General features: G+C 43.2%; 1 protein-coding gene across 4 annotated transcripts in view; it reads right to left on the bottom strand.

The window, feature by feature from the left end:
- The window catches only part of malrd1 (MAM and LDL receptor class A domain containing 1), a 414,264-nt gene that overhangs the window by 36,999 nt on the left and 364,201 nt on the right, over positions 1 to 13,064 (bottom strand). For all 4 annotated transcript variants that reach the window (XM_048551253.2, XM_059638768.1, XM_059638771.1 and 1 more), the window contains 2 exons: positions 2,904 to 3,029; positions 2,706 to 2,772 (listed from right to left, as the gene is read on the bottom strand). In XM_048551253.2, the coding sequence (XP_048407210.2) occupies positions 2,706 to 2,772; positions 2,904 to 3,029 (193 nt within the window). The remainder of the gene's footprint in view (positions 1 to 2,705; positions 2,773 to 2,903; positions 3,030 to 13,064) is intronic.

Below are 13,064 nucleotides of genomic sequence, written 5' to 3'. Positions count from 1 at the left end.
AGATGTGGAGGCTTTGGAGAGGGTACAAAGGAGGTTTACCAGGATGCTGCCTAGGCTGGAGGGCTTGTCTTATGAGGAGAGGTTGACTGAGCTCGTATTTTTCTCTCTGAAGGAGGAAGAGAGGTGACCTGATCGAGGTGTACAAGGTAATGAGGGGCATGGATAGAGTCGATAGCCAGAGACTTCTCCCCAGGGCAGGATTGACTACCACGAGGGGTCATAGTTTTAAGGTGTTAGGAGGAAGGTATAGAGGAGACGTCAGAGGGACGTTCTTCACCCAGAGGGTTGTGAGCACATGGAATAGTTTACCAGTGGTAGTCGTGGAAGCGGAGTCATTAGTGACATTTAAGCGACTGCTGGACATGCACATGGACAGCAGTGAATTGGGGGGAATGTAGGTTAGGTTATTTTATTTTTGGATTAGGATTATTCCACAGCACAACATCGTGGGCTGAAGGGCCTGTACCGTCCTGTACTTTTCTATGTTCTAGGTTCATAGGAGTGCAGAGGGGCCTGGGTGCAAGAGGGGTATAGAGTGCCATGGTGAATATGTGAGATCTTGGAGAATGCATAAGCGTTTAAGGTGACATGGAGGGGCATGGAATAAACATAAGGAGCATGAGGGGGCATGGAGCGGTGTGGCAGTTGGACAGTGGAGAGTGAAGTGTAAGGCCCATAAGAATGAGATGGAAAACTGGGCCAATATTGCAACATACCAAGGCTGGCCTTACATCCAGCCTGCCCTGTTGTCCATACAACTCTGATCCTGTCTCAGGAGTCAGAAAATCTGAACTCTGCACGCCAACATTTCAGGTGATGAAAACATCGTGAAAATGGGCACAGGTAGAGGGCTTGGACTTCTGAAGTTAGGTGCTGGCCAGGCTCATGTTGCCCAATCTAAGGATTAGCTTTGAGTATAAGAGTAAGATGAAATGCATAGCTGATGAAATTATTTTCAGTTTGTGATGCAGAATGGGTAGGGTGAGCTAGAAGGAAAAAGATAAAAGGAAAAAGGCATGAGAAAAAAAAAGACTGTTCAACATCGCTTCCATCTGTAAAAATGGTCATTACCAAGCAACAGCCTTTTATAATGGTTAGTGTGCTTTTTGGATTTAATTAGTATTAAAGAGTCCTTACCTAGCAGGTAAATAGTTATTGAAACCTTCTGTTAGTTCACCTAGAGATGTCCAAAGATATTAATTGTACAGGAGGTCACCATTGAGCGTTCCATTAGATTTAGTGTGCATTAATGAGGCCAGAAGCTCTCCATTGTTCATCATCACCATTGGGAGTGCTGGCAGCTACCAGTAATGCACCCACTAGAAGTCCTATGGCATTTAGGGACTTCAAGCCAAAGGAATATGAAGCCAGGAACAGGAACGGGGTGGAGATCGCAGAATAGAGAATGGGGAATCAGAGACAACGGTGGAGGGAGTGAGAAGTGACCTTTAGTACCTCCCTTACCTGAAGCCAGGTGCCTTAATTGGGCACAGAGTGCTTGGAAGTGTGATTCCTGCTGTGGCACCACTGAATTGCAGCAATAATAGACAGCAATTCCCTCATGAATGAGCCGCACTGACATAACTGGTGTCAGTGGCTGGGAGAGCTGTGTGACCGATGAGGCGCCACTTCCATGACTAGCTAGGCTCAAGATCGTGGCTCTTATAGCAACAGGCTACATTAAAACCATCCTGAATTGTTCAGTTTGTAAACTGCTCTGGCAGCACACCCACAAAATAGAGAGGCAGCCAGTGAAAAGTATGACTGACGAGTCAACCGACATTTATTGTACTCCCTGTGATTGTTTGAATGGATTCAGACAACAGTGCCATGCATGACTGATTCTCTGCGCTATTGATCCACGCCACAGAATTATTGGTCCTTTAATATAACCTTCATACTTCAGGATCAGTATACATCTTGTTGTTACAGGGAAGTAGATTTAAGCCTTTATACAGAATATGTGAACATCAGGATACAGTTTCCAATGTGAGAAATCTTCTTTGAGGAGACAAAGTCCGTCACACATGCACCAACTTGGTATTTGGCATTTGTGTCACCATAGTCTTACTAGCCTCACAAGAGAGAGACAACTGGTGGTGATTTAACCTGAGGGCCAACGTACCTCAGTTGGTGATGGGAACTGAATCTACACTGTTGACTCACATTGCTTCACAAACTATCCATCCAGCCAACTAAGCAAAACCAATACCCCAAACTGTGGTGTAAATTCCATTTAAAGGGACAAAATAATCTTTAACGTAAAATCTTAAAGAATTTTCATGTGAATGTCTTTAAAGCTGTGAACATTAACAAAGACAAAATATCTAACTTGCAAATTGACATTAAAATTGTCATCAGCCTTCAGGTAGAGATGAACAATCTCATGGAATGCATACCCCAAGTTTCCCCTTCCTCTGAACTGACAACAGTGCTGGCTTGTCAGTGTAACTCAGTACTGCCTGCTTGCTTGATAGTCAAGATGATTTTCCTTTCTTAAATGGCATCTGCAACGTTATGGCACCGTAAGAATACAAAGTATAAACATTTGGATTTGTAATGAGTAGAGCAGATGGCTTCACAGCATTCTGCAATTTGCTCTCCTCTGACAATCTGCATTAACGACGGGAAGAGGTGAAGCTTGAATTTTTGAATTTCTTATCAGGCATTTATAAAATGCCTGTAATGATTACACAAACACTTACTTGCAAATTGCAATTCTGTTATCGATGATACATGTTCCTCCATTTTTACAATAGGCATTAGGACATTCTGCAACAAGAGCACATTAAATTGCCAATGTTATTAATAAATGAAATATTAAGGTATATTTGCAAAATTAGACTAAACATTTAAAAAAGTAAACACTTTTATAATTAAATATTTTTTGATTTGTTTCATACCTGAGCAGCTCGATTCATCTGATTTGAAATCTCTACAGTCAATGTCACCGTCACATCGTTGTGTTACTGGGATACACTGTCCACTGGATCCACAGAGTAAAGAACCATTAAAGCAGTGTACTGCAGCTGAAAAGAAATATTTTATAGATTCATAAACATTTAGAGGTCAGAAAGAGACCATTCAGCCCATCATGTCTTTGTTGGGCAATAAAGATTTGACTTTGCTCACACCATTTTCTAGTTCTTGGATCATAACCTTGGAGAATGACAACACAAGTGAATATGTAAGCACAACCTAAATGTCACCAGAGTTTATGACTCATTCACACACTCGTTCAGGCAGTGAGTTCCCACCACCCTTTGGATGAAGGAAATTCTCCTCAACTTTCCTCTTAGCCTACTATGTATTGCCTTACATCTATGCCACTGACTATTGACCCTCTACTAATGAAAAAAGTGCCTTCCTTTCCACCCCATCTACGCAGCTTATAATCTTACACGTCTCTCTTAGGTCCCATCTCAACCTATACCCCTCTATGGAGAACAATCCCAACCTATCCAATTTCCCTCAAAGCTTAGACCCTCTAGCTGAGGCAGCATCCTGGTAAGTTACCCTTTTCTCCCTCTCTAGTGCCGTTACATCCTTCCTAGAATGTACTGACCAGAATGACATGAAGTTCTCCTGTTGTGGCCTGACCAGCGTTTCATACAGCTCCAGCAAAATATTTTTGCTTTTGTAGTAATTGCCTTGGCTAATAAAGGCAAATATTCCACATGTTCAGATATTGGCCATTCCTCAGTATTCTTTCCAAAAACTTCACTCCCTCCATGGTTAGACTGACTGGCTTGTAATTTCCTAGTCTATCCCTTTCCGCCTTTACACTGGCACTATCCCCCTACTTCTTCCCCAACTACATTGATGACTGTATCAGCGCTGCCTTGTGCTCCCACAAGGAGCTTGAACAGTTCATCAACTTTACTAACACCCTTCACCCCAACCGCAAATTCACCTGGACCATCTCCGACAACTCTCTCCCCTGTCTGGACCTTTCCGTCTCCATCTCGGGTAACCAACTCAACACCGACCTTTACTTCAAACCCACCAACTCCCACAGCTACCCCCTCCCACTCCCTGGGTGGCATGTCCATCCTGGGGCTCCTTCAGTGCCATAATGACACCCCTCTGCAAAGTGGAGGAGCAACACCTCATATTCTGCCTTGGGAGCCTATAGCCCAACGGCCTGAACATAAAATTCACCAGTTTTAAAATTTCCCCACCCCTAGCCTCATCCAATATCCAAGCTTCCCTCTCATCCCCACCTCCTTGACTTGACACAACCTGTCCATCTTCTTCCTCACCTATCTGCCCCACCCTTCCCACCAACCAATCCCCAACACTCCCTGCCCACTTGTCTCTAGCACTATACTACTTACCTTCCCCAGCTCCCAACCCTCCTGTCTCTACTTATTTCTGCGCTCTCTTCCCCCAGCTCATTTTTGAAGATGGTTCCTGACCCGAAACGGCAACTTCCCTGAACCTCTGATGCTGCCTAGCCTGCTGTGCTCTTCCAGCTCCAAATTGTGTTGTCTCTCAGTCTTTCTTCCTTTTTGTAGTAATGGAGCAATATTATCAGCCCCCCAGTGTTCTGACATTTCACCTGTGGCTGGGAAGCATTTGAAAATTATGACTAGGACCCCTGATATTTCTGTCATTGCCGCCTCTCCAGCCTGGAATACACACAGAGGGCCCTGTCAATCATGCAGGCATGGAGCCCTTGGTTGAAGATAAAGGTGGACATTTGGAATGGCACAGTGGCATAGAGATTAGCATTGCTGTCTCACAGCACCAAGGACTTGGGTTCAATGCTAGCTTTGGACAACTGTTTGTGTGGAGTTTGCATGTTCTTCCCAAGGCTGCGTGGGTTTCCAGGTTTCATCCCACAGCCCAAAGGTGTACAGGTTGGGTGGATTGGCCATGTTAAATTGCCCCATACTGATGTGCAGGCTAGGTGGATTAACAATGGTAAATGTGGGTTACAGGGATAGGGTGGGCTGCTTTTCGGGAAGGGGGGAATGGTGCAGACTTAATGGGCTGAATGGCCTCTAAGTCTTATGGTCTTATGGTCTTATCTGCACTGTAGGAATTCTGTGATTACTGAGGCATCCTCTGGAAAGTAGCAACATTACAACAAATACAACAGAGACAGAGTAACTGAGAAAATGGAGTCCTTACAGAAGGCAGTGTGTGAGGATATATAATCAAGGGAAAGGTTTGTAATGGATATTGGTAGCCAGTCTATCCCCAGAAATGGAAACTGATGTTGAAGAAGGGAAGGGAGTAGTCAGGACTGGACCAGGTGAAGTTGAGAGCAGGGTGGAAATTGGAGGTGAAATTGAAAAAGTTTTCTAATTTCTGATGAGAGAGGGATGTAGCAGGTTAAGTTGGAGCCAAGCAAAACTTTGATTAGTCTATAGCTGGAGTACGGTGTGCAGCTCTGGTCAGTGCACTTTGGGAAGGATGTGATTGCACTGGAGGAAAGAGGATGTTGCTTGGGTTGGAGCATTTTAGCGAAGAAGAGAGTTTGGACAGGTTTAGGTTGTTTTCTTTACACTAAAGAAGTCTGAGGGGGACCTGATTGAGTTGCCTAAGATTATGCAGGGCATTGACAGGGTGGATAGGAAGCACCTCTTCTCCTTAGTTGAAGCTTCAATAATTTAGGGGCATAATTTTAAGGTGAAGGCTTAGAGTTGATTTGATGTAAACATTTTTCATGTAAATGATAGTGGGACTCTAGAATTTACTGGGAGAGTAGTTAAGGCGGGCAATCTCAAAACCTTTCAAAAGTACTTGGATAAGCACTTGAAATGTCATGACAATTAAGATGATGGGCCAAATGCTGGAAACTGGGACAAGTACAAATTTAGAGTAGTTTTTTTGTGAGTGCACATATGATGGGCCAAATGGCACCTTCTATATTGCATGATTCTATGATTCAATCTCATCCAGGCCTGCAGACTTATCGACTTCTAAAGCTGCTAAACATGATGATAGCTCCTCTTTCTTCATGTTAATCTCTTCCAATATTTGACAGTCCTCCCATCCTGTTGTATATACTTGCTTCATTCATCGCCATTGTGGAGATCAATGCAAAGTATTCATTGAGGCCTGTGCCCACAGCTTCCGAGTGCACACTTGGAAGATTGTCTCTCAGATCCCTAATGGGTTCTGCTCTTTCCCTTGTTAGCATCTTGCTTTTTATATGTTCAATGCACTCTCTTTGCTTTCCTAATTTCCTTTTAAGCTCACCCTTGCGCTTGTAGTACTCCCCCAGTGATTCCCCATAAACTCAACTTCTTTCCTTAATCTTAATCTTTATGTCGCTTGACATCCAGTTTCTCTGGACTTGGCCCCATGCTTTGTCCTCATGAAAATGTGTTTGCCTTAAAATTTTACTATTTCCTAAATGTTTTGCCACAATTCAGCACCATTCATTACTCCTATTGTCCATTTGCAAGAATAGGGCAATATTCAGATTGGGTTAGCACATGGCAAGCTATACTCCTTACTTGTTTTACTGCTGTGGGAACATCAAAGTCTAAGCCCATCAACTTCCAAGAGCAGATGTCAATGCATAGTCTGCTGATTAGCCCACATGGAAGCAGATTAGAGGGAATGTTGATGGCAACATTTGGGCTGCAAAAGTGCCAGGCAATGACCATCTGTAACAAGAGAGAAGCTTACCATCGCCCTTTCGCATTCAGTGGCATTGCCATCACTGAATCTCAAACAATCAATATCCTGGAGGTTATAATTGACCAGAAACCCAATTGGACTCACCACATAAACACAGTGACTACAAGATTATGTCAGAGACAAGGAATCCTGCAGTGGATAGCTCACCTCTTGTTTTCCCAAAGCTTGTCCATCATCTACAAAGCACAAGTTAACAGTATGATGGAATATTCCCCATTTGCTTGCACAAGTGTAGGCCCAACCACACTCAAGAAGCTTGACACTACCCAGAACAAAACAGCCTACTTGATTGGCACCATATCCACTCCCTCCACCATTGACTCTCAGTAGCAGCAGTGTGTACTACCTACAAGATGCACCGCAGAAATTCACCAAGGGTCCTTTGACAGTACCTTCCAAATCCATGCCCACTACCATTAAAAAGGGTAAGGGCAGCTGATATATGGGAGCACATTCACCTACAAGCCATCATCATTCTGACGTGGAAATGCAATGCCTTTCCTTCAGTTTTGCCGGGCCAAATTCCTGGAATTACCTCCTTGAAGGAATCGTAGGAGTATCCACATCATAAGAATTGTGCAGGTTAAAAAGGCAGCTCATCACCACTTTTGCAAGGGCAATTGGGCCTAGGCAATAAAAGCTGGTCAGCCAACAACATTTCCATAACATGGCTGAATAAAAATAAAGATAATAAAATGTGAGGCTGGATGAACACAGCAGGCCAAGCAGCATCTCAGGAGCACAAATAAAAATAAATTCTCCCATATAATTACAATTTTCCTCAGCTCATCTATGTTATTCTTTAGGATACCAATTAACCCTGCTAAACCCAGATTTTCTTCTCTAGCCTTTGTTTTCTCTGCCTTCCAGGTTCATCATGTCTAAGCTTTGAATTCCATTTCAGCCTGTCTCCTCCACTGAGCTACAGGTCATCCCACTGTCATTCCCATTTAAATTCACACAAACAGTTTTGGCAAACCTAGGAATGGCCCCAGGAATCATCTGGAGATTTTACTCTTGGAGTCCTGCTATTTATCTCCCATCTATCTTCTCAAAGTCTGCTTTCAGAACCTCAAGTCTCCTTCTTCTTTTGCCATTGCTCTAACTTAAACTGTGACCGCTGGCTGTTCAACATCCCTCTTCAGAGTGTCCTGCAGCCATTCAGTGACATCTTGACATCTGAGAGGTAACATAGCATCCTGGAAACATCTCATCTGCAAAAGCACTTGTCTACTCTCCTCACTAACAACACACCTACCGTTACTGTGATATGTATTTGGGGGATTCCCTCATGACATAACTGCTTGCCTTCTGTCTAACGGTCACCTCATTGCTTCACTGCCTGTGCTTATTAGAGCTGTAAAATGATTACATCTTGACGCATGTTTTCCCTGAAACTCTCAGCCTCATGAATACTCACTCATGCCCCAGCTGCCACTCAAGCTCCTAATCTTACCAAAGAGGGACAATATTCTCTGCCAATAATAAAATAAAGCTTGGATTGCAAACACGTGGACTTTCAAGCCCATTTCTTCTGCATGTTATGGCAGAAGCTTTGAACTGCTGCTGAAGGCATTGAGTCTCACGATACAAGGATAGAACCCGAGCAGCAGCCTTGTTGCTCTGTCTTTGTCGAGACTCACATATGGAGAGGCTCTGCAGCAGCAGGAGAGGCACACAATTCTCCCGTGCATTATGCTTCCTCATGTCATAAAGCAACATTTACCAGAGATACTCCTTGACACTCAAACATTGTGATGCACATATAATTTGCTCAAATGTAATTCCAAATTTAAAAAAATAAATTTGAAGAAATATGATGAAAATATACTCTAAATAATGTAGCGTCTATGACTTAGTGTCATGTTGTAGCATGAATAACTGATGGAGGTAACTGCCTGCCTTCCATGTGGAACAGTATGAGGGATATCACCCTTGGACTCAAATCCCATGAGCAAGATGCCTACATTTCAGACACCAGTCCTGCAAAGACAACCAAAATGCTGTGTAAAAAAACAGCTTGTAATGTCTGTTAGGGGAGAGTTCTGGATGATAAAATGTTATCTAAATGCATCCTTTTAAAGCATGGGTCACTACTTGTGTTTTGTCACAGAATAGGTCATGTCATTCATTTTAATTATGCTACGCACAATAAAGTTACTAATTTAAACAAAAATTGTGGTCCTTTTATAATTCAATCATGCAATCATGCATTGTTGCTGCTGCATTGATTCTTCACTGCAGCACTTTTATTTGAACTTGAAAGTGTGCAGGCTTGGAACTGAAGAAGAGGTTAATCATCTTACTAACCTCTACCTAATCCTATTTCATTGTTATAAACACATGCAAAGTTGTATTGTCTGCTAACCCAAGTTTCTCATGTCAAATTCATTTTATGCTCTTGTAGCCATAACCTTCAAATAGCGGGTCTTCTTTGGAGTTGCACAAATGTGCATAGGCTGCTGAAATGAGCTGGTAAATCACTTTCACTGTAAATAATCAAGTGGAGTTTGAGAGAATCACAAAGATTTAAACCTGTCTGTATGCACAAATTCCAAACAAATTGATAAAACAATGAACTGCCATTATACATTTCTATATTTTATTGTGCTTGAATTTTTAAAATGTGGAATTGCTGCTATAGTCTTAAGAGTTAAATTAGATTGCTGGAAACCAGAATTAAAATTCAGCTGGTTGGCAATCAGTGCTAGTTTTATTACACACTGTTGCATAATTACATTTTAATGTTGATGCTTGGTATCTCATGGAATGATATGAAACAGCATATAAATTGAACAAAATATATTGTGCCTCATTCTTCTGTTACATTATCTGTTGCACTTTTAGAAGCATATGTAGTTTCTGCTTTTAATCTTTGTCATCTTTAAAGCAAATAGCCAATGTTGATTGTCCCTTGTCTCATACAGTTGTGCTTAAATCATTATAAAACATCCTTTTTATTCCTCCTCTCCTTTGTGGTTAGCTGGAGGTGAAAAAGACTGTAGGAGCATTTCAAATCCCCAAGCCTCAAGCTCAACAATCTCGAATGCCTCTAACATATTACTTGGTAGATTAATTCAAATATTTAGTCATCTTTAATGGAGAATCTCCACTTAAAAATCTCTGTTCAGCATACCATTTATTTATTTCAGATCATGTGGGCTTATTCTGCTGCTCCAACCGATCTTCAAGTAATTTACAGAACTTAGACCATACTCTTTTTTATACTACCTTGCTAACAAAGTCCCTGTTTCTCTCACCCATTTACTAGTTTTGGCTGATAAGGCTAGCTTTTACTGGATGCCCTTTAATTACTATTTTGTAAAGGTTTCGAGCGCTGTCATGTTCTCGAAGTCATCTAATTAGCACACCTGTGACCTCATGTTAGCACAATATCACACCTCACAATATTCCTTGAGCTTGTAAATTATTCTGCTGCTGTATCTTATGCTTTGCTTTATTACCTTCTCAAGCTCACTCCTCGCCTGAGGCGTGGTGACCCTCAGGCTAAATTCATCACTGCTCATTACTTTTGTCTGAGGGAGGAGCCTATGATCTTCTGGGACTATTGACTCTTTAGTTTTTTCAATTTTGATTTATATTTAGCTTTCCATCATAAAATCCCAAAACACTTCAATTTCCTAAAGAGCTTTAACGACGGGAATACTAATTTCACCTGAAATAAAGATGCCTTCCTGACCACTTTACTGCCCTCCTTGGTGTGATTATTGAAATCCTTAAGATCTATGTTAGCTTTCACTTTTCATTGTTACTGAGTCCATCCTAATATTTCTTTAAGAAATATCTTTCAAAAATCATGTTTTCTAATAGTCATAACAATGTACTACCAAGATAATAAAATGTGAGGCTGGATGAACACAGCAGGCCAAGCAGCATCTCAGGAGCACAAAAGCTGACGTTTCGGGCCTGGACCCTTCATCTCTGATTTACATTTTATTATCTTGGAATTCTCCAGCATCTGCAGTTCCCATTATCTCTGATACAATGTACTACCAATCTTTTTTGTTCTTGTTTCTGATTAGCAGTTCAAGATCTTTCAATTTGACTCTTAAGTCCTTTCTCTGCCAATTTTCTCAAATCATTTTTTTTACAATCCTTACAGTGTGTATACTTATTTGAAATAGGCATTTTTACATTCTATCACTTGGTGGTTTAAGCTAGGACTAAGATATCAGTTTATACATGAATCCTTGCAATGTGGAAACAAGCCATTTGGCCTATCAAGTCCGCAACAACGTTTCAGAGGGCATCCCACCCTATCCCTGTAGCAATGCATTTCCCACGGCTAGTCTGTCCAGCCTGCACATCCTGAGATACTATGGGCAATTTAGCAAAGCCAATCCACCTAACCTGTACATTTTTGGACTGTGGGAGGGAACCAAAGCACCCAGAAGAAATCCACACAGTCACACGGAGAATGTGCAAACTCCACACAGACCTGAGACTGGAATTGAATGCAGGTTGCTGGCACTATAAGGCAGCAGTGCTAACCACTATGCCACTATGCCATACTACGGGTGCTTCTTTTTTTTTCTCACTTGGTCTGGAAACCTAATTACATCATCACTCCCCTGGCCCTCCTTAAACTAGTTTAAAGTCCTTGTCACCACCCTATTTTACTTTCCAACTGGAATCCTGGCCCCAGAAATGAGTTTAGCAGAAAGGATTGTTGAAGAACAATGAGAAAGCTTTAAACCAATATTTTATGGCTCACCACTAAGTAGGGGGTAGTGTCATACTGGTAGCATCGCTGGGCTACCATTGCAGGGCCTTAGGCCAATGTTCTGGGGGCTTGAATGGCACCATGGTAGATGGTGAAATTTGAATTTAATGAGAATCTAGAATTAAAAAAGTTGGTCCAATGGCAAAAATGTAACAAATATTGATCTTTGTAAAAAAGACCTAGTTCACTAATTTCGTATCAGAGAGAACAGGAACTGCAGATGCTGGAGAATCTGAGATAACAAGGTGTAGATCTGGATGAACACAGCAGGCCAAGCAGCATCAGTAGAGCAGAAAAGCTGATGTTTCGGGCCTCGACCCTTCAACAGAAATGGGGGAGAGGAAGGGGGTTCTGAAATAAGTAGGGAGAGGGGGGAGACGGATCAAAGATGGATAGAGGAGAAGACAGGTGGAGAGGAGACAGACTGGTCAAAGAGTTGGGGTTGGAGCATGAATGTAGGTGGGGAGGTAGGGACGACACAGGTCAGTCCAGGGAGGATGGACAGGTCAAGGGGTCGGGATGAGGTTAGTAGGTAGGAAATGGAGGTGCGGCTTGAAGTGGGAGGATGGTATAGGTGAGAGGAGGAACAGGTTAGGGAGGTGGGGCCGGGCTGGGCTGGTTTTGGGATTGCGGTAGGGGGAGGGGAGATTTTGAAGCTTGTGAAATCCACACTGATACCATTGGGCTGCAGGGTTCACAAGTGGAATATGAGTTGCTGTTCTTGCAACATTCAGGTGGCATCATTGTGGCACTGCAAGACGCCCAGGATGGACATGTCGTCTGAGGAATGGGAGGGGGGAGTTAAAATGGGAGGTGCAGTTGTTTATTGTGAACCGAGCATGGGTGTTCTGCAAAGTGGTCCCCCAAGCCTCCGCTTGGTTTCCCCGATGTGGAGGAGGCCACACCGTGTGCAGTGGATGCAGTAAACGCATTAGCAGATGTGCAGGTTAACATCTGCTTGATGTGGAAAGTCTTCTTGGGGCCTGGGATGGGGGTGAGGGAGGAGATGTGGAGGCAGGGGTAGCCTTCCTGCAGTTGCAAGGAAAAGTGCCGGGTGTGGTAGGGCTGGAAGGGAGTGTGGAGCGGACAAGGGAGTCCCGGAGTGTGTGGTTCTTCCGGAAGGCAGACAAGGGTAGGGAGGGAAAAATGTCTTTGGTGGTGGTGTCGGATTGCAGATGGCAGATGTGTTGGAGGATGATGGGTTGGATCCGAAGGTTGGTGGGGTGGTGTGTGTGGACGAGAGATATTCTTTTTTTGGTTGCTATTGCGGGGATGGGGTGTGAGGGATGAGTTGCGGGAAACGTGGGAGACACGGTTGAGGGCATTCTCGACCACTGCAGGGGGATGTTGCGGTCCTTGAAAAACGATGACATCTAAGATGTATGGGAGCAGATGTGGCGGAGGCAAAGGAATTGGGAATAGGGGATGGCATTTTTGCAGGGAGGTGGGTGGGAGGAGGTGGATTCTACGTACCTGTGGGAGTCGGTAGACTTGAAATGGATATGGGTTTCCAGGTGGTTGCCTGAGATGGAGACAGAGAGGTCAAGGAAAGTGAGAGAGGTGTTAGAGATAGTCCAGGTGAACTTAAGGTTAGGGTGGAGGGTGTTGGTGAAGTGGATGAACTGTTTGAGCTCCTTGTGGGAGCATGAGGCGGCGCCGATAC

Source organism: Stegostoma tigrinum, chromosome 2 (assembly GCF_030684315.1).
Source record: "Stegostoma tigrinum isolate sSteTig4 chromosome 2, sSteTig4.hap1, whole genome shotgun sequence".
Lineage (NCBI taxonomy): Eukaryota > Metazoa > Chordata > Chondrichthyes > Orectolobiformes > Stegostomatidae > Stegostoma > Stegostoma tigrinum.
This window is presented reverse-complemented; position numbering and strand designations above follow the sequence as displayed.